Below are 27,758 nucleotides of genomic sequence, written 5' to 3' on the forward strand. Positions count from 1 at the left end.
TCTCTCTGGACCGGTGTTATGTGGTCCCGGCGGCCGCTACCAGTCACCAGTCTGGCTGCCGCATTCTGGATTAATTGCTGTTTCCAGGTCACCTTCAAGGGTAGCCCCACGTAGAGCACATTGCAGTAGTCCAAGTGGGAGATAAACAGAGCATGCACCACTCTGGTGAGACAGTCAGCGGGCAGGTAGGGTCTCAGCCTGCGTACCAGATGGAGCTGGTAGACAGTCGCCCTGGACACAGAATTAACCTGCGCCTCCATGGACAGCTGTGAGTCCAAAATAACTCCCAGGTTGCGCACCTGGTCCTTCAGGGGCACAGTTACTCCATTCAAGACCAGGGAGTCCACCACACCCACCCGCCCCCTATCCGCCAGAAACAGTACTTCAGTCTTGTCAGGATTCAACCTCAATCTGTTAACCGCCATCCATCCTCCAACCGCCTCCAGACACTCACACAGGACCTTCACCACCCTCACTGGTTCTGATTTTAAAGAGAGGTAGAGCTGGGTGTCATCCGCATACTGATGAACACCCAGCCCAAACCCCCTGATGATCTCTTCCAGCGGCTTCATATAGATGTTAAAAAGCATGGGGGAAGAGGACGGTCCCCTGAGGCACAGCACAAGCGAGAGCCCAGAACACTCATCCCCCAACACCACTTTCTGAACACGACCCTGAAGAAAGGAGAAGAACCACTGTATGACAGTGCCCCCAGCTCCCAGCCCCTCTAGACTGTCCAGAAGGATGTTATGGTCAATGGTGTCAAAGGCCGCTGAGAGATCCAGCAGAACTAGGAAACAGCTCTCACCTTTGTCCCTAGCCCGCTGGAGATCATCAACCAGTGCGACCAAGGCAGTTTCAGTCCCATGATGAGGCCTGAATCCTGACTGGAAGGGATCCAAATGGTCCGCTTCTTCCAGGCGTGCCTGGAGTTGTTCAGCAACCACTCGCTCAATCACCTTGCCCAAGAATGGTAGATTTGAGACTGGGCGATAATTAGACATATTTGCCGGGTCTAAAGATGTTTTTTTTAAGAAGCAGTTTAATGACCGCCTCTTTCAGCAGGTCTGGGAAGACTCCCTCACAGAGGGGAGCATTCACCACCCCGTGGAGCCCATCGCCCAGCCCTTCCCTGCTCGCTTTTATTAGCCAGGATGGGCAAGGATCAAGGAGACAGGTGGTCGGTTTCACTCGTCCAAGCAGCCTGTCCACATCCTCGGAGGTAACAGATTGGAATTGATCCCATGAAACATGACTAGACAGGGCACTCTCCCACCCCGGCCCTGCTCCCACGGCCCTGCTCTCATGGCTCCTTCCGAATCTGAGTGACTTTATCTGCAAAAAAACTTTGCAAAAGCATTGCAGGAGATCTTGGGGTCCTTACCAGGCCCCGATGACGAAGGTGGTTCTGATAGATTACGAACCACCTGGAAAAGTCTCCTGCTGCTGTTTTCTGCAGATGCAATGGAAACGGTGAAGAAGGTCCTCTTTGCCATCACCATTGCCATCAGCACGGGATAAAACATCTCCTACCACTCTCTGGAAACCATTTGGATCCATTAAGTGGCGGGGGCGGACCATCCGAATCGGTCCCACCTCCCAGCAGAGGGGAAGAGTCGCGGAGAAGTCCAGTTGCACTAGGAAGTGATCTGACCATGGCACTTCTTTTGTTTCGCTTTTACTTAGTGTCAGATCACCAACATCCATAGAGGTAAACACCAGGTCTAAGGCATGTCCACGGCTATGAGTTGGGCCAAACTTATTCAGGGACAGCCCCATGGAGGCCATGCTTTCGACGAAGTCCCAAGCGGCTCCTTGTAAGGTCGTGTCGGCATGGATATTAAAATCCCCTAAGACAACCAAGCTGGGTGTCTCCAGGAGGACATCCGCCACGACCTGAAGCAGCTCAGGCAGGGAATCCTTGGTGCAGCGAGGAGGCCGGTACAGCAAGAGGAATTCTGTACTGCCCCTATTGCCCAACTTCCAGAACATGCACTCAGAAAACTCGGTCTTTCCAATAGGACGCCTGGTGCAAACTAAGGACTTCCTAAAAATCACTGCAACACCCCCTCCCCGCCCAGATGACCTGGGTTGCTGTGCGTAAGAGAAACCTGGTGGACAAGCAGCAGCAAGGACAGGCCCATCTGTGTCGTCCAGCCAAGTCTCTGTCACACACGCCAGGTCAAATCCTCCATCCACAATCAGGTCGTGGATGGCAGTGGTTTTGTTCATCATTGACTGGCATTACACAGCAACACTTTCAGGTCATGTGGGTTTCCCTTGCTGATTCCAGTATCCTTCTGGTCAGGACCAGACTTGGAGGCAGGGATAGTCCTCAAACAATGACTAAGCCTGCCTCCTCGGTAATGACATGGTCTGGTCTTAGCGTAACTCCTCCTCCTGCCCGTGATCCCATTACATCCCCCCCCCCCGTGGAACCTGTCCCAGCCATTCTGTAGGCTGAAGCCCCCTCCCAGGCACCGCCGGCCCTATCCCCCTAAAAAGTAAAATACAAACTATACTGTACAGCAATTTAACAAAAGAATAGAAATAGAAACAAAACAAGAAATAATTATACTAAAATTAAACTACTCCCTACCCCAACAAAACATTTGCCCCAGCCCAAACAGAAGTAAAAAATAATATACTACCGGTAATATAATATCATCATATTGCCTTTGAGCAATACTGAGTAAACTTGCGCCAATACATTAAGATCCTTAAGAAGTGGTAATTGATACAAAGAGGATGGCCACCTGTCTGTGTTTTCCAGCCAAAATTACCAAGAGAGCTTCACCACACATCAGGAATCACATGTGTGACAAAATGCTTCTTTTGAATGCTTTCTTTCTTTCTAAGCAGGGAATCTAATGCCCAAACTGAATTTTCACTCATGAAGACCTTCAGAGTGGCTTAATTTGAGGAGACAAAAATAATCCGAGGTTTTTTTTGGGGGGGGGGTTCCTTCTAATTCGCTGGTCATTTTTGGAGCTGTTAGCAGCCCGGCCTCAATTTATTAGTGTTCCTTCCTTTTTCAGTATGTGATCCCAGAAGCACGATGATGTCACAGGGAGGTTTATCTTGACAAGTGACATCGGGAAGCTGCATGCCTATGCTCATTTCGATGCACATTCAAGGGCCCCTCTGAGCCGATGCTCTTGCACTTTCCTTTGCTGCCATATATAGTGCAGCAATCAGGGAGCATCAGCCTGCACATCTCTTTGATCACAAACAAGGGCAGAGCCCAGCTGCTCCTCAAGTAGACCTTGGCCTGACCTGAAAGTATTAAGTAGCTAAGATCCAGAGGCACCAAGGATCTACCTGGGATACGGGTGGGTGGCAGAGCCATGCAGGGACCTGGGACAGGAATGCTGCCCTTGCTTCTTCCACTTGCAGCCTCAAGGGTCCTGGTGCGCAGACCAGGAGTCTCCAAGGTGGGTAAGGCAGGTGCACAAGGCAGGTGAAAGCTCCTGTCATTGACAGGTCAGGGGCAAGCTCACACAACTTGCAATTCAAGGGAGTATCTATAGCCTGCAGGTTGATGTGTTGGGTCTTGTGGGCAAGAGTGAGTGAGGTGCAATTGGAGCCTGGCTTGCATACCGGGTGGGATACTGTGGAAGAAAAAAGTCCTGACGCAGTCATTGATCTGAAGGCGCTGAACCCTAGGATTCGCCTCGTTTTTGAGTTCTTCCACAGCTATCCAGAAAAGGAGTGGGGCTTCGGCGTTGTTCATCTTGAGAAACTGCCTGAAGTAATCCAAGTGGATGGAGTTCTGCAGCACTTCTGAGAGTGCCCTGTAATGGTAAGGAGACATTAGGCACTGCTGAGGCCATCAGCTCTTTCACCTAAATCACATATTTTTATTTAAAAAAATTCCTTCAGTAGCACCTTAAAGACCAACTAAGTTTTTATTTTGGTATGAGTTTTCGTGTGCATGCACACTTCATCAGATACACTGAAACAGAATCCACCAGACCCTTATGTATATTCAGAGGGAGGGGGGTGGGGGTGATGGGAATGGGTGATGGGCTGATAGGAGTGGTAAACCTGTTGATGACTGTTAACGACTGTTAATGACTGCAATTGGTCTTGCGGGGGGGGGGAAGCAAGGGCTGAGGTGCTAAGGAAAGCTTGATCATGTATAATGAGATAAGAATCCCATGTCTCTGTTCATTCCAGGTGGCTCCATGGTTTTAAGCTTGCTAATGTGTTGCAATTCAGCAACTTCTCTTTCCAGTCTCTTTCTGAAATTTTTCTGTAATAAAACAGCTTATACATAAGGGATGGTGGATTCTGTTTCAGTGTATCTGACGAAGTGTGCATGCACACGAAAGCTCATACCAAAATAAAAACTTAGTTGGTCTTTAAGGTGCTACTGAAGGATTTTTTTTTATGTTTCGACTCAGACCAACATGGCTACCTACCTGTAACATATTTTTATATACAGGTCCCAGGTTGAAGAAGAAGGAGAGAAGAGTTTGGATTTGATATCACTACCCTAAGGAGTCTCAAAGCAGCTCTGTGAGGTGAGTGAGGCTGAGAGACTTCAAAGAAGTGTGACTAGCCCAAGGTCACCCAGCAGCTGCATGTGGAGGAGCAGAGAAGCGAACCCGGTTCCCCAGATTATGAGTCCACTGCTCTTAACCACTACACCACAGTGGCTCTCCACACCACAGTTGTGAATGATGATGGGAAATAGGGACAGAGATACCCTTCCCTGTCCTCCAAGACACTGAATCCTAAGAACTGTCAGCATTGCCTGAAGAACCCCAACCCCAAAGGGACCTGCAAAATTTTGCAGAGTGTTTCAGAAAATCTCCACTTCAATTTAAAATAATGCTCCTAAGTCTCATGAAAAGTGTGATATAGTTCTCTTATCATTTCTTGTATACCACTCTCTCCTGGTTTAAACAGTCTTGCAGGTTTCCGAAGTGTTGCAATCTTTGCAGTGTAACCCTTTGCATGTTTCCACAGAAATAAATACTGTTGTGCTCAAGATGACATTATTCCATTGTGGATAAGTGTCTAAAGGACCACAGCCTTAAACCTTTCAAATCTATTTGACAAGAGAGGATGTTATGGAAAATGTGCAGACCATTAGCCTATAGTGCACTCCACCTCAACTCTCTGAAAAAATCTCTTGTCTGTTCTCAGTCTATGAGCAAAATGGAAGATAGTCTTGGTAGCCCTGAATGGGCAGTTAGTGAGGGCCAAACCAGACATGACATTGACAGCATGAATTTGCATGCAATAACAGTGTCCCCATAATGAACCTCCTGTCTTGGCCCTGAGTGTTGGAGCTAAGTGGCTAATGACACGATGGTGTCATACCTGGGCCTCAGAAGGGGCTTTCTTGAGGCAGGCCCCTTCCTCATGAAGGACAAACTTGATCGGGTCCAGTGGAGATTCCTTTTCATAGATAACGGACGACTGAACACGCCTGCAGGGGAAAAGAAGTACAATGCAAGCCTCCTTACAATTAGCCACGAGAGGCGGTCTTCTGTGAGCAAAACCACTCAAAACCACCACCACACTGACCTCTTGAAGACCACCACAACAGCACCTTGCAAGATCTCAGCATAATGAAATTCTGCTACATGAAAACATTCTTTCTTAACCCTTATTCCTTCTCAGAGCACAACCAGACATGACAGCCAGACTCAGAACTGCCACTGCTCCATAAACTCCAGCCTCTCCCTTAACTTTGCTCTGTTCTCTTCCAATGGAGGCTGGCCCTTGAGGGCAAATATAGGGCACTGCCCCATGGACCTCAGCCTGCCAGCCTTCTTACTTAAACAACCAGTCCAGATTAGTAGCACTAACTAGAATCAGAGAATTGTAGAGTTGGAAGGGACCCCGAGGGTCCTCTAGTGCAACCCCCTGCAATGCTGGAATCTCAGCGACAGCATCCATGACAGATGGCCATCTGAGCTCTGCTTAAAAGCCTCCCGTGAAGGAGAGTCCACCACCTTTTGGGGAGTCTGTTCCACTGTCGAACAGCTCTTACTGTCAGAAAGTTTTTCCTGATGTTTAGTTGGAATCTCCTTCCTTGTAACTTTGGTTCAGGTCCTTCCCTCCAGAGTAGGAGAAAACAATCGTGCTCCATCTTCCATGTGGCGGCCCTTGAGACATTTGAAGATGGCTATCACATCTCCTCTAAACGTACCCAACTCCCTCAACTGTTCCTCCTGACACTTGGTTTGCCTGTTTGCTTCCTTTCCTTCGTCCCAGTGTTGCCCTCGGTGAGGAGGCAAGATCAAATGGCTCTCTGCCTGTCATTGGCTCTGGCTCCACTTCCTGCCGCCCCCGCTAGTCCCACCAGCCACCACTGGTCTCTCCTCTACTACTCAAGCGGGACAAATCCTACCCTGGTACCAATACCCCAGGGACTCACCACTTGATGGGCAACTTTTGCAGAATGCCTTGAAGTTATTGCTTAGAAGTTCCACAGCCATCTTGGGGTTTAGTCGGGCCAGCTCCTCAAACGTCATGCTGCTGTAATCTGTCTCCAGGGAGGAGAAGAAGATCACTCGCACTTTTGGGTCCCCTACAGCCAGGACAAGCTATCATGCAGGGAGAGGGTCTATGTACTGGCAGCGCCACACACATGTGAATCAGGGGCTCCGGGTGTGACAGAGCACCATGGAGCACATGATGTGCAATTCTATGTGGTGGCACATTGCCAAGGGTTTTGTTAAACTGAGACAGGTCCAAGGTTTTATGTCATTTCAGTTAAATGCAAATGCTCCCTACATCCCACCTATGAAATAGGAGCACTTTGGTCTCCTTGGACTTCCTGCAGCCTGGACTAGGAGACTAACAGCACAGTCCTAACCATTGCTACTCGGAAATAAGTTCCACTGAATTCAATGGGGCGTGCACCCAGGTAAATGGCGTCAGCATTGCAGCCTAAGTGAAAAGTTAGTCATAGCAACCTTATCGTTTTCCATAGGAACTGAGGCCCCCCCCCCCATGCAAGCCTATCTGCACCCTGGCCTTGCACATTGCCAGAGGCTCTTCTCTGCATCTTGCACACAAAGATGTATGCCGACCCCCTCTAATCCCTGGATCCAGCAAGTGTTAAAAGCTAATCAAGTCCTCTAATTCCTGGAATAGCCAAGCTAGCTTCCTGGTGAGGTGATGGGGATTAAATGGAATCGAAGGCAGAGAGCTGCTGTGACCCAGAAGTAAAGCAGCAAGCTGGAGAGAAAACGAGAGAGCAATGTTTGAGGTCTGCTGTAATGTCTGGGGAAAACAAGGTTCCTTTGGGGCGGTAATGCTGTGGGCTCTCCATCGTACGCTCAGGTTGTATGCATGTGTAAATAAACCAAATATAATAAAGACACCACAGTCTCCTCTGTGCTTCATTTCTAAAAGGAAGCACAGACTCTGGGTAAGCGCCTGGAATCCCACACTGCTCACAGAGTGGGGCAGTAGGCAGCTCTATGCCTTCTTTTGAGTCCATTGCTTCCTTCATCTGCCAGTATGAGCTGCCAACAGAATTTTATCCTCTGTGAAGCAAAAACATTTCAGAAGAGAATTACTCGAAGAAAACTGGCTGTGGGAATTTCACCTCCACCCCCTCCTCCTAAATATTTAGCCCAATGCCTTCCTGATTTGCACTGCCCTGTAAAAGAGGAGGGGGGGATTGGGGTGGGGGGACCATTTCTGCTCAGCCTTAAATCCCCGTGAGAATGCAGCGCAGATATGCCCCTGCAGCAACTTAAACATTGCCCTCAGCCAGAGGAAATAAAACACCTTGCAGGGCAGGTCTTCTTCTCACCTGTCTTGCGTACCACAGGCTCCGCCTCCATGAAGATCGAGCCCCCCAGGCCCAGGTCCTGAGTGCCCATCATCTGCCAGTGTTCCCCCATGAGCAGCTCAAAGTCTCTCATGCCAGCTAAGGTCTGGCACAGGTGCAAGGCCTCTGTGATTCTCCTGGCCAAGCGGCGATTCTCATCCTTCTCGTAAGGCTCTTCAGCAGCAGGTTTCTTTTCCTTGCCACTCTGCAAGTGACAGACAGATGGACAAGGTGCATCATGCAGGTGAAGACTGAAAGTATTGAGAGCAGGATTAAAGGCCAACGAGCATTTGATTACAGATCCATAGTGGTGGGACTATGCCTTTCCAACCTCCACATTTCCTCCTTTAACTTTGTTTGTGCTTTGGGAAAGTTGCTGAACTGCAGGCAAAGGTCACATCCACGCCATACATTTAAAACACTCTTATAACCACTTTAACAGCCATGGCTCCCCACCCCACCCCACCCCACCCCACCGACTTCTGGGAACTGCAATTTATTAAGTGTGCTGGGAACTGTAGCTCAGTGAGGGGGCCCCTCAGCACCTCTTAACAAACAACAGTTCCCAGGATTCTTTAGGGGAAGCCTGTTAAAGGGGTGTTGTTGACATCCATCTGTCTCAAGAGACAATGGAGTGTACCTATGGGGGTGAAGTCAAGCCACTGCATTAGCAGCACCGAAGTGACCGCCCCAGGGGGCAAGACTGGGCAGTGTCTGTCAGGAGATGCAGCACAGAATCCAGGGTCATTCGACCAGTGAGAACCAGCTCCCATGTTATAGATTAGAAATAGGAAACTTTGCTGGAGATTGATACAGCTAGCAAGCATAGGGCTAGTTAGTGCCACAGCGTGTAGTTCCTAGACTTTCCTCCAGAAAAGGAGGACGTGAACCCTTGTCTTCCTGCTCCTCTCTCATACTCTGCATCATCTAAAGACAGTCATACTTAAGTTAGCTCTGTTTTAGTTTATTAGTTGCTCTATTTTCTACCCAAGACTTTTTGCCTGTACAGTATTATCCTTGCTTCTGCATGACTGAGACCTTGAAGCTGTAAGTAAAGCATTTTAAACTTACTTAACAGTCTGGTCACAGCAGAAGGGGGTAGGGAGAGAAGTGCTGTAAGTGCCACAGAATGAGATAAAAAGGTTTAACAACCTATATTCCTAACACTATAGTGCTGGTTAATTTTTGTGAGTTTAATCTCTGCTACAGGAACTCTCTACCTGCAGGAGAATGTGCAAAGCCTGTGGACACACGTGGGTCCACAGAGATTCATATTTTATTCCCCCACAAACTTGTGGCCCTCCAGAAGTTGTTGGACAGCAACTCACATCCCATCCGCTGGGTGGGCTAATGGGTGCTAGGAATCCACCAACACTTGGAGGGAGGGCCACAGGCTCCACATCTCTCTTATAGGTGAACACCCACCATATTCCAAACTGTGGGGGAAGCATGCCCCTTTGATCAAACCCTGACAAGTGCAGGGACACCCCATGAGCCCCTCACTGCCCTGGTAGTTCCAGCTTACCACATAATACAGGAACATTTTATCATCGTGCTCAAGGAAATCCTCATAAAGGAAGCTGAGTATCTAAACGGAAAGTGAGAACAGAGTCTTATGTAGGTACTATTTCCATTTCAACAGCTTTCGAGCTTCCTGCAAGCTCTTTAAATCAATTAAACCACTCTGCAGCTTACCTTCCAAGTCCCGGATTGCAGAATCCGGGACCGGCAGCCGTGTGACACCGGAAGTTGCGTCGACGTAACTTCCGGTGTCGCTTTGCCCTTCTATGGGCACCAAAAATGGCCGGCGGCGGCTTCGAAAATCGCTTCTACGCATGTCAGGAAGTACGTCGGCGCACCTTCCGGTGTCACTCCGCCCATCTATGGGCACCAAAAATGGCCGCCGCCACCACCGGGCCTGCGTAGATGCGGCAACTTCCGGGCATGCGTAGATGCGACTTTTGAAGCCGGCGGCAGCCATTTTTGGTGCCCATAGAAGGGCAAATCAGAAAGAAAAAAATGGCCGCCGGCAGGAGAAAATAATGGAGAAAAACGGGAGAGGAAGTGATACGGGGGACCACTGGGAAAAGGTAAGTAAAAACGGGGGTTTCCCGGGAAAAACGGGGTACTTTGCAGCTATGCTCTGCAGTGAGAGAGAGAACTTTATCTTCTTCAACAAGTCTTATGCCACACAAGCAGGGCCTAGGAAAGACATCTAGGTAAAAAGCAGTGCTGCTTTGCTACTGAAAAGGTTGGGCAGCATGGCTGACTTCATTGTACTGCAGCAGGTCTGAGGAACCAGGTGTTGTTGGACTCCAACTCCCAGCTGCCCCAGCAAGCATGACCAGTGGGCAGAGATGATGGGAGTTATAGTCAAACAACATCTGGAAAGCCACAGCTCCCCTCCCCCGGCTGTGTGTGCACTTCGCCTCTAAAGCGCATTCTTTCCCTCAAAGAATCCTGGGTGCTGAAGTTTGTTGCTGGGAACTGTAACTCCGTGAGAGTTAAACTACAGTGCCCAGAATCCTTTGAGAGAATGAATGTGCTTTGGAATGTGCTTTCAAGGTATAGTGCTTACGCAGCCTCTTATTAAATTAGCCTGTTCTCTTGGCTCTGCAGATTGTAAGTTCTGTCTCTTCCTCTGCACCATCACAGGATTGCACCTGTCTTTGGTACCCCGGCTGCATTTCTAGTCCAACATTCACAAAGCCCCATCTCTCAGTTGTCCACAGCGTCTTCTTTCTGTGCTTCCAATCCATGTTATCTCCTGTTTCCCTATCCTAAGGCCTCTCTGTACTTCCTCCTCTCCTCTCCTCTCCTCTCCTCTCCTCTCCTCTTCTCTCTCTCTCTCTCTCTCTCTCTCTCTCTCTCTCTCTCTCTCTCTCTCTCTCTCCTTCCTTCCTTCCTTCCTTCCTTCCTTCCTTCCTTCCTTCCTTCCTTCCTTCCTTCCTTCCTTCCTTCCTTCCTCTCTCTCTTTTTCTTTCTCCCCCCTCTCCCTCCACTCTGTTTTCCTGTTCCACTGTCCTGTTCCTTCTCACAGAGTTCACTGGCAACAGCTCACAAGGCTTTTACACCTTCAACAGTTTGCACCAGTTCAGGATTCTCAGATACAGCTAAGCCACATGATGTGTTAGGGACCAGTAGGGTGCACCAGGGGAAGGGGGGCTGGAGTTTGACTTGGGAGAGGGAGCCTGTGATTTGTGGGAACCTGTACCAGTCAGGAAGCAAGAATCAGAGGCAGGGGGAGCTCCAGAGCTGGAAGGTGGAGTGCAGGATGGTTTGGAAGAAGAGGAGGAGGAAGCAGGTGAGGCAAATGAAGGGCCAGGTGATTCTCCACCTTCTCCTAGAATCATACAATCATAGAGTTGGAAGAGACCACAAGGGCCATCCAGTCCAACCCCCTGCCAAGCATCCCTGAAAGATGGCTGTCAAGCCTCCGCTTAAAGACCTCCAAAGAAGGAGACTCCACCACACTCCTTGGCAACAAATTCCACTGTTGAACAGCTCTTACTGTCAGGAAGCATAGCTGCCAAGTTTTCGCTTTTCTCGCGAGGAAGCCTATTCAGCATAAGGGAAAATCCCTGTAAAAAAGGGATAACTTGGCAGCTATGTCAGGAAGTTCTTCCTAATGTTTAGGTCCTGCACCACTGTCTCCCAGAACCATAAGGGGACTGAAGAGGGCTGAGCAGAGGAAGCTTCCATGCAGGCGTTGTCTCCAGTTGCAACTGCACAGCCCATCAGGGGAAGGTACATAAACTGGTAAAAGGGGAGTGGTCCCCTGTTGCTGCAACTGCTCCATAGAGTCTGGGCCTGGGAATAGCTGCCTAGATGCTAGGTTGGTGTGCGTGGGCATTCAAAGCCATAGAAATGGCTGCAAGTGTCCACTTTTGACAATAATGTGCTGCGTGCATTCCTGACATGGTGTGACTGGCTGCCTACAGCAGGCTAGAAAAACCAGCAGCAACTCTGCCACACATCTCTGGATACAGGAAAGGAGGGGTTACAGGCTTAGGAGGGGCATATATGTTTCCCACAAGGAAGTGGGAAAGCCAGGGCCGCAAAGAATGGATATTTGGAATTCCTCTTTGTTTTGGGGAGGGAGGGGGTGCAGTCGGCATCAGGGCATGTCGTCTATGCTAGACCCTGATTACAATACACCTACTTTACTGGGTGAAATCTCAAGTATGCTTCCCGCTATTAATTTTCATGGAGAGAAAACAAGCTTCCCCACCTTACAGATTTCTTTCTGTGCCTTTAGTACCCAGGGTATAACATGCCCAGAAGGAAGGAGATGTTGCAAGTTCCTGAGAGTTGTTAGTTTCAAGGGGAGGTGCCAGTTGCTGTTCTGGGTCAGGTACAGCTCACAAATCCTTTCGCCCATGACATGGCACAGAAGGATGTTCCCTTCGCCAAGGGAGCAGAGCATCATGCGCAAAAAGTCCTCCAGGTCATGCCACAGGTCCAGGAGATGCACCTCCAGGCCATAATCCCTGCGCAGCAAAAACTCCCGGAAGGGGCGTCCTGCACATTTGTCGGCAGTGAGTGCCCAAGGAAGGAAATCTAAGCACATGGGAGACTTGACGAGGGTTTTTAAGGCAAGCAGCGAAGGGAACTGGACCACAGGCGTGGAAGAGCGCAGCTTATTATAGGTGATGGCGTCAGCAAGCTCTTTTGCCATAGGAGAGGACATGAATTCACTTGGACTGCTTTTGTAGCTGGGCGATTCATCGGAAATGCCCATTGCCGAATCCCTGATCTGGTCTGGTTGAGAAGGACTGGAACTGGCGGAATATCTCGCAGAATGTCTTGCAGAATGACGGTGCTTCTTGTGTGCCGGGCTGCTTCTGCGTGACTTCTTCTTCCTGCGGTCTTCTTTGTGCTTCCCTCCTTCAGAGTAGATTTGGCCTGTTACATGATCCCAGACCTTCCTCTTGCTTTCCAAGCTGCAATAGGATTTCGTTTCGCTGCTGCTCTGCCGGATGCTCATGGGCGACCGAGGAGACACAGCCTGCTGCGGCAAACCTGCCCTGTGCAACCTTTCCTCATACTGCTCAAGAAGATGGCTGCATGCTGGCTCTGTCTCCATCTTCAACTTGCAGTGGATGTAGAAGTTTGGCAGCCAGTAGCTTTCGATCTTGAACAGGGCCACTTTTTGCATCTCAGACAGGATTTCCCTCCGAGAGCGGACGTGTTGGGGGTGGTAGGGAGTCATTCTCAGAAGGGATTCTGCAAATATTATCAAGCATTGGGGGAAAGAGGAGTTAATAGTTCATAGAGTTGTGAAAGAAGAAAATGGTCTTTCTGCTGACTGGCTGGGCTTCCTTTTAATCCTGTGTCCACTTCTGGGATGACTGCGGTTTAGTCTGCTGTCAGATGGCAAGTTTGACACAGGGCACTATATCTCAGCTAAAGCATCTATGCATGTCATCAATGGTCTCACAAGCTGTCAAACTTCCAATGGCCAAGGCACCATTTTTCTCTGACTTACACGTTAATTATATGCATGAATAGATTTTTTTAAAAAGCATGTACGGGTAAAAATTATCTGTCCTCTGAGAAGCCTATACCCTGTGTTCCAGGGTGAGTAGAGTCACTATTGTGGCCATGCCTTCTGATAGCCATGGAAGATAGCCCCATCAACAGCTATCAGCCGTTGTGGCTAAATAGAACTTCTGGGTTCAGAAGCAGGAAAAAGAAGAGATGTTGCCTGCAAGCTCTCTTTGTGGGCTTCCTGGAAGCACGTGACTGGCCTTTTTAGGAAGCAGTGTGCTAGACTCAATTGACTTTTTTGAAGGAAACTAACCAAGCAGTCACATGCAGAGGCACAACAGGTGACTTCAGTTTCCTCCACAGGCAGGTGATTCTGTGGGGAATCATGGAAAGATGCAGTGGGGAGTCACTGATTTAGAAAGGGGCACTTGGGGGGTCCCAGGAACCTTTAATTATATAATTAGTTCTCTTGCAGCATCACAACACTGCCATTCTCTTCCAAAGCTAACACCTATGAAAGTGTGTCTCTTACCAATGGTTGTGTTGCAGAGGGTGACAACTGTGGATCCCTCCTGCAAATGAGTAGCCATCAACACCTGGATCAGGGACTCATAGAGATCTTGCTGGGATTCATCTGTCTCGTCAATCCCAAGTATCCTTTCCGTAGCGAGCCAGAACTTGGTCAACTCTTCCCCTATAGATTAGATGTAAAGTTAGGATTACACATTCCAGGCCATATCTGTAATGTCCTGCTGGGAAGGAATAGGATTTTCCGCTAATTCTTGTGGGGGGGTTGGTTGTGAAACTTGGATTGCAAAATGGTTGCTTTCTGCTTTAAAGGCTCTCCTCCACTGAAAGGGCAAAAGCTCACAGGGAGGTTAAAAGTATACAGGGATGGTTTGCTTACGAAGGGTATGGAAGGTTGAAAACATTGTGCTGCTCACCAGACTAGGGAACAGCTGAGAGCAGTGAAAAGGAGGCTGGACTACAGGGGTAGGGGAATTTTTCTTTATCTGGAGGCCTAGTCCTTTCTGTTGTTCAGCTGATCAGTGGGAAGGTGTGTTGTGGGCCACATAAGATTAATAAGGTAAGGACCCCCTGGACAGTTAAGTCCAGTCAAATTTGACTCTGGGGTGCAGCGCTCATCTCACTTTCAGGCCGAGGGAGCCGGCGTTTGTCCACAGACAGCTTTCCGGGTCATGTGGCCAGAATGACTAAACCACTTCTGGCACACCGTTTACCTTCCCGCCACAGTAGTACCTATTTATCTACTTGCACTGGCATGCTTTCAAACTGCTAGGTTGGCAGGAGCTCACTCCGTTGCGGGAATTCGAACTGCCGACCTTCCGATAGGCAAGCTCAAGAGGCTCAGTGGTTTAGACCACAGCGCCACCACGTCCCTGCTCATACCTTTCCATAAGATTAGGCCAAAAGCAGCCCAGGGGATACAGATTGCACATTTCTGAGGAAGATAGAAAAGGGGGCATATTTTTTGAGACTATACATACTGACTGGAGAATATGCACATTGGCTGGAGAATGTACAAGATTCACCTGAAATCTGCACATTTCCAAAAGCCTGTTTGGTATTATGCATAATGGCCAGATAATGTACAAAAATCATTTGATTTATACAAATTACCCAAGGTCTCTTGGAGATTATGCACATGTGCACATTCTCCAGGAGGTCTGATGAATGTACACAATGGCTGCTTGTTATGCACATTAACCATTCAACTTGAATTCTCCTTAAAATATCAGGAGGGAGGCTATCAATTCATTAGCACTTTAAAATAATAGGGCAGGCTACCCACCTGCAGAATGAGGGAGGATAGCAAGACAAACAACTGAGCCAGAAGTTGATTTGCTATTGCAAACATATATTTGTATCATGCAAGTTGCAGAACTGAATGGAATTGAGGCTCCCACCACAGCTAAAGAGTTTGCTGTTAAGCCTTTTTAAATTGTGGTATCTTTACCCTTAGAGAATGATAGTGTGGGCAGAGGCGGGTTTTTATCCAATATTGTTGGATTTTTTGAATAGTCAAGTTACTTTAGAGCCGGTCTAATGTAAATACTGTCTGTTTAAGAGAAACAGGTGCCGGTGAGTTCTGTTAATTGCTCACAGGCGTGGGCTCTGCTTCTTGTATATAAGGCTCTGCCAGAAAGCCTTCTGCATCTCTTAGTTAGATCTTTCAGTTTGATTCATCTCTTAGTAGATCACTCTCTCAGTTGTTCTCAGTTTAAGAGATTCCTTAGTTGAATCTTAGTATGAGAGTTGCTTAGTTATAATGCTAGTTTGCTGTTAATTCTCGGGTAGTTTAATGGGAGTTTTGTGGGAATTTTGTGGGAGGTTTGGAATGTGGGAGAAAGCATTTATCTTTAGTTTAAAGTCTCTTTAGAGTCAGTTTGTTTTTCAGTTAAAGAAACCCAACCATTTATATTTTCATCTGCATACTTTTACAAGTGTGCAGCTAGTAAGGGGTTTCATATAAGGGAGATAATTCCCTACACTCTTGGTGGTGTTTTCTTAGCCAGGTCAACTTCTGACTGCGTATACTCTGCGTGAAGCGTACTTTAAAGGGCCACTGTAAAACTGGGATATATGATTTAGGTTAAGCAAGTTTCAATACCCAGTTTTCTCCAATATTATTCTTATTATATATATTATTTTCCAGTAGATATACCCATAGAAGGAGCTGGACAGGTGATCAGCCCCTCTGATCAAAGAGAGGAGGTGCAGAGTCTTGGGTTGCCACTGGTTTTCCGCTGTGTGGTTTCTGTGTACTGTGCTTCCTGTTTTCTTACCTGCCATTCCTTGCATGAAGGCGCGGAAGCGCCACATCCCCCTGCTGCCGGCAAGGCACTTCTCAATAAGCCACTGGTCAGCCTTTATCCACCTCAGCATCTCCGCTGTAGAGCAAGAGCAAAGCGACACACTGAAAAAGTGTATTGGCAGGGTGAGATACCATCCAAATTGGGTAGCCTTTTATTCTCCCCAAGATATCCTGCAAGGCAGCAGAGGTTTAGTATCAGCGTTTTCCTTCTCCTACCTTCCCAGGTGGATGAGGAATCTGCTCTTTGTTGGATACAGTACTTGGGATATTTTTTGTGTGGGTTCTATATAAGTTTGGACAATCACTCAATTTTCCCTGATTGTTGTTTTTTCTGGCAGATAAAACATGTCAACTCTTACCTGCCTCTGGAGACCGGACGAAACTCAGGAGCTCTTCACAGAGAAGGTAGTGCAGGCACAAGTTGGTTTTGCAGAAGTAAGGCAGTCGGTGTTTTTCCATCCAGTTCATCAAGCCTTTGTGCTTTGATACCTGTATTTGGCCCAAAACTACGTGCTTAATTGAGACCAGGTGTATGGAAGAAAGTCACATTTAAAGGTGAACCTCCCTAATTTGCACTTTCTGAAACAATGCAAGAACCAAAACACAACCACCCTTCGGAATTCACAGTGCTGCAAATTTTGCAGTGCAGTTTTCCGGCGTAGTAACATGCCCAAGAATGCATACACTGGGCTAAATGTATATAAAAATGCATATATTAGTGAAAGTAACTGTGAGGGACAGGGGATATCGCGAAGTCCCTCCCCTCCTGAGTTCAAGCCCGTCCCCGAGCAAAGGGGAAAGCAGGGAGAGTTCCGATTCCAGTGGGGAAGCAGGAAGTCGTGTCCGAGGCTCAGGCAAGGTAGAGGAGCCAGGGTCCCAGGTGGGACAGGAAGGGGCAAGTAAGGGGGGAAGACCCATCCCCCCAACTCCAGAATTACGCAGGAAGAGGAGGGGCAAGAGGATGGGTCTGCCAAAGCTTTTGTGTTGGAGAAAGACGCGCCAAAAGCCATTAGGAGGTTCTGAAACCGACTGACAACATCGCTCCGTGTAAATAGCAATGACTTGAGCACTGTAAATACGCAGCACCAATAAAAGAATAAAATGCAGAGCTGCGTAGCGTCGTTACTCTGAAGTAGTCCACTCCGGCCACTGTGACAGCAACCTCCTAATCATTTTTGGGCTACTTTGGAGTTGCCGGGATGAGCGTGTCAGAGGCGGAGAAGTGGCGGCAGATCGCTGAGCAAGCCCAGCTAGAACTGCAACAGCTGTCGCTGCAGGCGCAGGGAGAATTGAAGGCAGCTAAAGAGGAGACTAAGAAGGTCCAGGACGACCGGCTACAACTTGCGGAACAGGTGAGAGAGCTCCAGGAAAAAGAGCAGCATTTAAGGGCGGTGGCGGTAGACCTCCAAAACAAGCTGGATGCAGAGAAAAACAAGGCGGGAGGGGCACCCCAAGTCCAAGTGCTGCCAGGAAGGAGAGCCGGGACCCTAGTAAGCAAGTTCAATGGAGACCCGAAGGAGTTTCAGGGCTTTGAGACTGAGATTGTGTATGCTCTTGAGCTGCACCACGATGAGTTCCCTGATGATGAGCACAGAGTAGCGTTTATTGTGGAGCACCTTACAGGGGCGGCCAGGGAGTGGCTAAGACCGTTAATTGCAACAAGGAATCCTTGCATGAAGAATGTCAAACTATTTCTAGAAGGTTTAAAAACGATGTATTCGTCCGATAGTCATATGGACCAGACTAAGGAGGAACTTCATAATTTACGCCAAGGAAATATGACAGTGCGAGCGTATTGGGCGAAATTCACCATGCTGGTGCACAGATTGGGGTGGGATCTGCAGTCTGCCCCAATGCAAGCGGCGTTTTACTTGGGGTTGCATGAGGAGGTGAAGGATGAGCTCTCGAGAGGTCCAAAGCCCAGTAATATGGATCAACTGAGCAAAGCGGCTCTAGCGGTGGGGGTGAGGCAGGAATCCAGATGGAGCGACAAGCAAGCAACGCGCGCAAAGCGGGCTTGGTTCCCACGGTCGCAGGAGAAGCCACTCCCTCAACAACCCTTTCAAGCCACGCCTGGGGCCAGTCAGGACCAGGAACCCATGCAGATTGATAGCGCGCGCGCGCTGGCTTTTCAAACCCCAGCGGCGCCAAGACGCAAGGAGGGAAGGGGTGGGAATTGCTTTCTCTGCAACTCCCCCCAGCATCTCGTCAGAGACTGCCCACATCGCAGGGAGTGGCAAGGAAAGGCGGGAACGGTTGTGCCCTCCCCCACTGACGCAGCACCACAGCAGGGAAACGGGAAAGCCTGGCTGCAGGAGACAAGGGGCGGCAGCCAGGCACAGTCAGCAGACAACAGCCCCAGCCCACCCACCCGCACAGAGAGGAGCAGAGCCAGCCCACCCCTCCCAGAGCAGGAGTGGTTCTAGAAGTGACGCTCACGCTCCCTAATGGCTATCCCCTGACAGTCCTCGCCTTAATTGACAGTGGGGCGTCAGCGAACTTCTTCTCGAGGAACTTTGCAGAAGAGCACCAGATCCAGCTTCTGCAGCTGGATTTTCCTCTGCACGTGGCAACCATTGACGGCAGAGAGCTGCTGGGAGGGGCCATCACTCATCAAACTCCCCCCATGAGAATGACGGTTGGAAGGCACTCAGAGACACTGGCATTCAACGTCACCACCATCTCAGACCCCCCAATCGTTTTGGGCATGAGCTGGCTGGCGCGCCACGACCCCTCCATAAGTTGGCATCAGAGATGCATCACTTTTGGATCGGACTTTTGCCTGGAACATTGCATGCAGCACCAACCAGGGGAGGGGCCTCCGATAGCCACGGTGGCCACCATGCACGTCAAAGGGGGTGAGGCGATACCCAAACCATACTGGGACCTGCAGGAGGTCTTCAGTGAAGCGGAGTCCGACCACCTGCCCCCACACAGGCCTTTTGACTGCCAGATCAACCTGGTGCCTGGGGCAACTATACCCCCAGCCAAGCTGTACGCCATGTCAGACCAGGAACTGGAGGATCTGCGCGCTTTTATCGACAAGAACCTCAAGCGGGGGTTCATCAGAGAAAGCAAGGCAGCAGGGGGCAGCCCGGTCTTCTGGGTGGACAAGAAAGACACGCAACAGCGCCGTCTTGTGGTGGATTTTAGACGGCTGAATTCGGTGACAGAGCCAGTGGCTTTCCCCATGCCCAGAGTGGATGATCTCCTGACCGCGGCACGCAGGGGCAAGATTTTCACCAAGCTAGACCTGAGGGGGGCGTACAACTTGATCAGGATCCGGGAAGGCGATGAGTGGAAAACCACGATGTTCACGCCTCTGGGCTCTTTTGAATATCTGGTGATGCCCTTCGGGTTGCAAGGGGGCTCAGCATGCTTCCAGGCCTTCATGCACCACGTCCTGGGGTCCCTACTCTTCAGGAAATGCTTGGTCTTTCTGGATGACATCCTTATTTACTCCAACGACCCAGTGCAGCACGTGAAGGACGTCAGGGAGGTGTTACAGCGCCTGAAGGAGAACCACCTGTATGTGAAGCTGGAGAAGTGCAAGTTTCACACCAAGGAGGTGGACTTCCTGGGCTACAAGCTGTCAGACAAGGGGCTGGCAATGGACAAGGACAAGGTGCAGACCATCCTGGACTGGCACAGCCCCAGGACGCGCAAAGATGCCCAACGCCTACTAGGCTTTGCCAACTTCTACAGGAAGTTCATCAAGAACTTCTCTCGAGTTACGGCTCCCATCACTGACTGCCTGAGAGGCAAGCAGAAGTTCAGGTGGACACCAGAGGCGCAAGCAGCGTTCGAAAGCCTCAAGAGGGTGTTCGCCTCAGACCAGAACCTGTTCCACGTGGTTCAGGACGCGCCCCTACGCATTGAAACAGATGCTTCTGATAAGGCTGTGGGCGCCATTTTGTTGCAACTGGACGCCAACAGAGAGTGGAGACCCTGTGCCTTCTTCTCCAGGAAGTTGACCCAGCCCGAGCGAAACTACACAGTTTTTGATCGGGAACTTCTTGCGATCCACGCGGCGTTCCAGCACTGGAGACACTTCCTGGTGGGCGCCAAGCACCCCATCCAGGTGTGCACAGACCACAAGAACCTGGAGTTCTGGAGAACTGCCAGGGTGCTCAACCAGCGGCAGATACGGTGGGCGGAGTTCTTCTCGAACTTCAACTTCTCCATACACTACATCCCAGGAGAGCAGAATGTCAGGGCGGATGCCCTCTCCCGCAAGCCAGAGTACATGGAGGAGGAGGCGCCACCAGCCCCAAGGCACATTTTCCCCCCGTCGGCATGGTCCTGCGGAGCAGCAGTGGTGAGCGAGGCAGAACTCACAGCACTGACGGCAGCGGATGAATTTGCCAACCGCATCTTCAGAGAACTGAGAGGGGGGAGGGAGCAGGCAAAAGACTTTGCAGACCGCAGAGGGCTGCTTTTCTACAAGGGTGCGCTGTACCTACCCACCACCCAGCTTCGACGTACGGTCCTCAAGCAGATGCACGACAACCCTACAGCGGGGCATTTTGGACGGGACAAGACCACTCACCTAGTCATGAGACACTTCTGGTGGCCAGGGGTGAGGGAAGATGTTCGAGACTATGTAAGGGGCTGTACCACCTGCCAGCGGGCGAAGGTGGTCAGAGCAGCGCCACCAGGGTTGCTGGAGCCCTTAGCCACACCACACAGGCCGTGGGAAGTGGTGTCCATGGACTTCATCACAGATCTGCCTTCGTCCAGGGGTAAGACTGCAGTGTTGGTGGTGGTGGACCTCATGTCCAAAATGTGTCACTTTATACCGTGTGCCAGGGCAGTCTCGGCAGAAGAGACAGCCAAACTGTTTGTTGATCACGTTTTCAGACTGCATGGATTACCTTTAAGGGTTATTTCGGATCGTGGCCGCCAATTTGTTTCCAGGTTCTGGCGGCGGCTCATGAACCTCCTGCAGGTGGAGGTCAGCTTGTCGACGGCTAGACACCCGCAGACCAACGGACAAGCGGAGAGGGTCAACGCCATTCTGCAGCAGTACCTGAGATGCTACGTCAGCCAGCGGCAAACGGACTGGGTGGATCGCTTGCCACTAGCAGAATTTGCCTACAACAATGCAGTGCACGTCTCCACAGGGGTGTCGCCCTTTAAGGCCAATTACGGGCGCGACCTCAGATCTTTCCCAGAGAGGGAGAGGGAGGAGGAGGAGGAGGGCCCACAGGCTGAGGATTGGGCAGAGGAACTGGAGACGGTGCACCAGCAGCTCAGAGAACACTTGGAGAGGGCCAAGGAAGCGTACAAAAAGGGGGCAGATCGCCACAGGCGACAAGGGGAGGTCATCAGGGTGGGGGACAAGGTGTGGTTGTCCTCGGAGGGCCTTCCCACCAGAGGGAGGTGCAAAAAGCTGGCACCCAAATGGCTGGGCCCCTTCACGGTCACGCAGCAGGTCAACCCGGTGGCATACAGGCTGGCACTGCCAGAGGACATGAGGGTGCATCCAGTGTTTCATAGATCGCTGCTGTCGCCGTACAGGGAAAGCAGCAGGCTCCGAGACAGCGAACAAACCCCCGAGGGAGGGGGGGAGAGGGAAAGCAGGGAGCAACTCAATGAGGCCACGGCCATCCTGGATTCAAGGTGGGGGGTGGGGGGCCTGGAGTACCTCATGGCATGGGAGGATGCTCCACCGTCCCAGAATGAATGGGTTCCCGCCACTCAGATACAGGAGGAATTCTTGGTGGAAGAATTTCACGCCCTCTTTCCCCACAGACCCAAGCCCTGGCACATGGAAAGGGAGGGGGAGGAGGAGGAGGCACGGGAGAACAGCTCACCATGGCGCTGGGAAGCGGAGTTTGAGGAACCAGAGGAGGAGGTATGGGTGTCGCCAAGATACACCCAGTCAGAGGAAGGAGCAGATTGGCAAAACATTTTTACCCCCACCAGCTCTGACGCCACGGACTTTTTGGGATTCCCGTCCTCCCAGGCGGAAGGGGGGGGCTCGCAGGACTGGGGGGAGGTGTTCACACCAACGGGCTCGGAGAGCACCGAGTTTTTAGGCTTCCAGTCGTCACCGACACATGGGGGGGGCCTGGGGAGGGGTGAAGGAGAGCTTGGGAGGGGGGTGGATGTGAGGGACAGGGGATATCGCGAAGTCCCTCCCCTCCTGAGTTCAAGCCCGTCCCCGAGCAAAGGGGAAAGCAGGGAGAGTTCCGATTCCAGTGGGGAAGCAGGAAGTCGTGTCCGAGGCTCAGGCAAGGTAGAGGAGCCAGGGTCCCAGGTGGGACAGGAAGGGGCAAGTAAGGGGGGAAGACCCATCCCCCCAACTCCAGAATTACGCAGGAAGAGGAGGGGCAAGAGGATGGGTCTGCCAAAGCTTTTGTGTTGGAGAAAGACGCGCCAAAAGCCATTAGGAGGTTCTGAAACCGACTGACAACATCGCTCCGTGTAAATAGCAATGACTTGAGCACTGTAAATACGCAGCACCAATAAAAGAATAAAATGCAGAGCTGCGTAGCGTCGTTACTCTGAAGTAGTCCACTCCGGCCACTGTGACAGTAACATACAAAAATGCATTATATTACGTTTAGGCATTTTATGAGGTTGGTTTTTTTTAAGGGAATGGATGTTGAAATGTGGAGAACTGAAGATTGGAAAAAAGAAAAAGAAATAGAGGGAGAGACAAAAACTGACAGATTCACCCATCCCTAAAGGGACGCGGGTGGTGCTATGGTCTGAACCACAGAGCTTGCTGATCAGAAGGTCGGCGGTTCGAATCCCTGAACAGGGTGCGCGCCCATTGCTCGGTCCCTGATCCTGCCAACCTAGCAGTTCGAAAGCACATCAAAGTGCAAGTAGATAAATAGGGACCGCTACAGCGGGAAGGTAAACGGCGTTTCTGTGTGCTGCTCTGGTTTGCCAGAAGCAGCTTAGTCATGCTGGCCACATAACCTGGAAGCTGTACACCGGCTCCCTCGGCCAGTAAAGCGAGATGAGCGCTGCAACCCCAGAGTCATTTGCGACTGGACCTAACGGTCAGGGGTCCCTTTACCTTTAAAGAAAAATTGTATTAATGAGCAATAAAAGAGGGGGGGTCACATCTGCAAAATCCTGGCATCCAAGAAATTTGTGGTTTATCATTTTCTTTACAAGGAGGTAAAAGACAGCTTACTTGACTGGCACTACCTTGCAGCTTACTTGACTGGCACTACCTTGGCTGTATCACAACACCCCACAGCCACCCTGTTATGTACTGAGCTGAATCCTAGAACAATAGGATTCAGAATCAGCGGGAGCTACCCAATCCAACTCCAGGTGGAAGTGAATCCGCAACCTGATTGGCCTGCTGGAGCAGCCAATCAGGTGGCTGGCAGAAGTGAATCTGCTACCTGATTGGCCTGTAGGAGCAGCCAATCAGGCTGCAGGCAGAAGTCAATCCACAATATAATTGGCCCACAGGTGTAGCCCTGAAGTAGCCAATCACGCAAGGCCCATTGTGTAAATAATGTATATAAGCAGATGGTTTTGGGAAAAGAGCCATTCGTCTTCTCTTCTCCTCCTTGATGACTATGAGCTGAATAAAGAGCATGAAATTCACTCTCGACTCCGAGTATATTTCACTGGCGACGAGGATGGGATCCTGCTGAGCTGACCGCCACCACGCACTGCACCGCAGCACCGCCACCTGCTGCACCGCTGCATCGCACCGTGCATCCAGGCTTCAGCTCCAGGACCCAAGGAACCCAGAATGGCAACCGACAGCAGCTTCTTGCCATTCAAACCAGCATCAGAAGACTGGGAAGGGTACGCCGCCCGTTTCAACTTCCTCCTGCAAGCGAAAGAAGTCACCAACGATGCCATGAAGAGGGCGACATTCTTCAGCGTCTGTGGAGAGGAGACGTTTGAAATCGCCCGGGCTCTCCTTGCACCTAGAGATGTCGCTACCGTCTCTTACAAAACAATAATGGAACGGCTGAAGGAGCACTTCTCACCACAGCCCTCGGTGGTAGCTTGCCGAAATGCCTTCTACGCAAAGCGGCAAGCCCCGGGGGAAACCACAACTGGGTTTGTGACCTCCCTCCGCCAAGCCGCCCGGTTATGCAACTTCTCAGAATTGGAGAACATGCTTCGTGACCGCCTCGTCGGGGGCCTGAGGGACGAGATGTTGCAACGACGCCTCTACGCCAAAAAAGACCTCACGTTCCAGATTGCTCTGGAGGAAGCCCTGGCAACCGAAGCCGCCGAGAGGTCAACGCAAGAGGCACGACCGGCCCCGCCATCCCAACCGAGGGTCTACCACGAAGACCTCACCGACGAATCCGAATCTGACAGGGAGGAAGTACACAGAGTACAGCGGCGCACTCAAGCAGCACACACACCACAGCAGCCTCGACGAGAAGGAGGGAACTGTGCAAGCTGCGGGGAAAACCACGAGAGGAGGACCTGTCGTTTCCGCAACGCAGAGTGCAGGCAGTGCAGAAAATTAGGACACATCGCCCGGGTGTGTCGGGCTCGACTCACACGTCGACAAGCATCAGATGACCGACCCAGGAGCCCCAGGTCACACGGCACCATGCACCAAGGCAACTCGACGGAGATCACGGACTACCAGGTATTCCAGTTGCCCCATCCCAGCACAGAGAAAATTTATATAGAGGTACAGATAGAGGGAGCCCCATGCCGCATGGAGCTGGACACGGGTTCAACTCTATCCATAATCTCGGCCCGAACATTAAGGGAACTGTGCCCTAATGGGGGTCCCAAACTAAGGCCGGCCCCATTCACCCTCCGGGACTTCCAGAAACGTAAGGTCCCTACTATGGGGGTGGGGACCTTCAGGGTGCAATATTGAGGGCGAAAGCAACAATTGGACTTGCTGGTAGTTAAGGGCCCCTACGTTAGCTTACTGGGACTGGCATGGTTTGGACCTCTGGGGCTAGCCGTTACCGGGGTGAACCGCACTAGCTTACAAGTGGACGTGGACGCCATATGCAAAGAGTTTCCAGGGGTTTTCGATGGGGCATTGGGACGATATACAGGACCCCCCATTGCCCTACAGCTAGACCCCGCTGTACGACCCATCAGGCACAAGGCCCGCCGGGTCCCGTTCGCCCTGAAACCCCGCATAGACGAGGAATTGGACCGGCTCGTGGAGCAAGGAGTGCTGGAGCCGGTGCCCAACGCCCCCTGGGAAACTCCAATTGTCACACCCGTCAAGCCTAACGGTTCGGTCCGCATCTGTGCAGACTACAAATGCACCATAAACAAGGCTCTCACGGCCCATGCATACCCAGTGCCAGTGGTCAGCCATGTCCTCGCCACCCTGGCTGGGTCAAAAATCTTTGGCAAACTGGACTTGGCCCAAGCGTATCAACAGTTGCCTGTGGACAAAGCCACAGCAGAGGCTCAGACGATTGTGACGCACAGAGGTGCATTCAGAGTAAAGCGGCTGCAATTTGGCGTTAGCGTGGCACCAGGCATATTCCAGAATCTAATGGACTCTCTCCTTAAAGGGATTCCTGGCGTCACCCCCTTCTTCGATGATGTACTGATCGCCGGGCCCACACCAGAGGAATTTGAGGACCGCCTCCGCTCCGTCCTGCACCGTTTCCAGACGGCGGGCCTCAAGATGAAGCGGGAAAAGTGTTTACTGGGAGTGCCGCAGGTGGACTTTCTGGGATTTAAGGTGGACGCAGAAGGGGTCCATCCAACCGGTGACAAGGTACGGGCCATTTGTGAGGCCCCAGCGCCCAAGAGCAAGCCCGAACTTCAGTCATTCTTGGGACTATTGAACTCAACAGCAAAGACAGAGATGAACGGTTTCAAGCAGAAGTAACCAACACAGTTGCCCTCAAGACAAGGTTGTACTACAAATCCCATCTGCCCCAGCCAGTTTGGCCAATGGTCAAGAATGATGGGAGTTGTGGTCCACCAACATTTGGTGGGCGCCTCGTTGACTATCCTTGGTTTAGAGGGTGAGATAGATTTAAAAAAGGGAGGTGAGGGACAGAGAATAGCAGCTATCCGAAAAGGATAGGATTGTGATCAGCTTTATAGCCCATCCACTAGAAGTCTTGTCCCTTCTGGTCCTCTTTGATGTCTCAGTACCAGACAGAGCTCTCTTGTTCATGAATTGGTTGTGCTCACGCTCTTCAGAGAGAGGCAACCACTTCAGCAAGTCAGGCTTGTCATTCTGCATAGACACAGCAAGCCAGTTGTGCGTCTGCTCTCGCATGCATGAGAGCCTGAATTCCGCTCATACTGTATTATGCCTTGGAAGAAATTAGGTTGTCCAGGCACACAAACAGCAAATTGCAGGATGATGGAAATGGAATAGCACGAGAGATTCCAATCATCGCCCCTACCACAGACCAAACAGCAATAGTTGCATTTTGGACCCCACACACTGGAGAAGTCTATTTGATTCTGCGTCAGATTCCTGGGACTTCAAGGTAATATCAGCAATACCATCAATGCCACTCGTCCCCCTGTGCAAAAGGCTGCCAGCTTTGGAAAATATCAACATTTACCAGGTTGCATGGTAATTCTGGCCAGAGATACCATTGACGAGTGCTGTGCATGAAAACAGGGGTCTGACCAAACACCTGTGGAGTGAGAGAGAAAGAGAGGGAGAGGGAGAGAAAGATACAGAAAAACCTGGTTAATGAAGTCTCTACTTTTAACTCCAGCTCTAGTTTCTACTGGGATATAGTCATTGCTTTTTAAAATGATAATACTGTTACAAACCACTGTCAAACAAACAAATCATTGTCTCTGAACAATGCAAGACTCCAGGGGTTCCAGGCGCTTGCTCAGGATTTGTCAAATGGTCAAAGGCCTGGAAACGATGCCTTATGAGGAACGGCTTAGGGAGCTGGGTATGTTTAGCCTGGAGAAGAGAAGGTTAAGGGGTGATATGATAGCCATGTTCAAATATATAAAATGATGTCATATAGAGGAGGGAGAAAGGTTGTTTTCTGCTGCTCCAGAGAAGCGGACACGGAGCAATGGATTCAAGCTACAAGAAAGAAGATTCCACCTAAACATTAGGAATAACTTCCTGACAGTAAGAGCTGTTCGGCAGTGGAATTTGCTACCAAGGAGTGTGGTGGAGTCTCCTTCTTTGGAGGTCTTTAAGCAGAGGCTTGACAGGCATATGTCAAGAATGCTTTGATGGTGTTTCCTGCTCGGCAGGGGGGTTGGACTGGATGGCCCTTGTGGTCTCTTCCAACTCTACGATTCTATGATTCTACGATTCTTCCTTGAATAGGAGCTTGGGGAGGGGTGTTGCAAGCACTGGAAAACAAAGCAGGTAAGGCACAACAGGCGAAGGCATTCCTGCCCGCTCTCTGGTTTGTACAGCAACATGCAAACACAACTTGAAATGCAGCGGGGCAGGTGACAACCTCACTGCATTTTAAGTCACTAATATGTAATATGTATAGCCAAATATACTGAGTATTAGAGGGAACTTACAGGAAGATTCAGGAATGTGTTGAAGAAGTCGGCAAAGATTTCATTTTGCAACAGAACTGTCAAGTGCTTCTTGGCAATCAGTTCTGCAAAGAAGAAGAGCGTGATTGTGGTGATCAAGCAGAAAACGGAAGTTTGGGTCTGAAACAGGAAAGTTATCCACCGAATTTTTTGCAC

General features: G+C 50.4%; 1 protein-coding gene across 1 annotated transcript in view; it reads right to left on the reverse strand.

Moving 5' to 3' along the window:
* The window catches only part of RGSL1 (regulator of G protein signaling like 1), a gene marked incomplete at its 5' end in the record, with an annotated part of 42,492 nt that extends 14,734 nt beyond the window's left edge, over positions 1–27,758 (reverse strand). The window contains 11 exons of the mRNA XM_060276554.1: positions 3,601–3,794; positions 5,332–5,440; positions 6,395–6,502; positions 7,784–8,006; positions 9,327–9,389; positions 12,033–13,027; positions 13,824–13,985; positions 16,099–16,203; positions 16,487–16,616; positions 26,639–26,713; positions 27,585–27,758. Of these exons, the coding sequence (XP_060132537.1) occupies positions 3,601–3,794; positions 5,332–5,440; positions 6,395–6,502; positions 7,784–8,006; positions 9,327–9,389; positions 12,033–13,027; positions 13,824–13,985; positions 16,099–16,203; positions 16,487–16,616; positions 26,639–26,713; positions 27,585–27,758 (2,338 nt within the window). The remainder of the gene's footprint in view (positions 1–3,600; positions 3,795–5,331; positions 5,441–6,394; positions 6,503–7,783; positions 8,007–9,326; positions 9,390–12,032; positions 13,028–13,823; positions 13,986–16,098; positions 16,204–16,486; positions 16,617–26,638; positions 26,714–27,584) is intronic.

Source organism: Zootoca vivipara, chromosome 7 (assembly GCF_963506605.1).
Source record: "Zootoca vivipara chromosome 7, rZooViv1.1, whole genome shotgun sequence".
Classification (NCBI taxonomy): domain Eukaryota; kingdom Metazoa; phylum Chordata; class Lepidosauria; order Squamata; family Lacertidae; genus Zootoca; species Zootoca vivipara.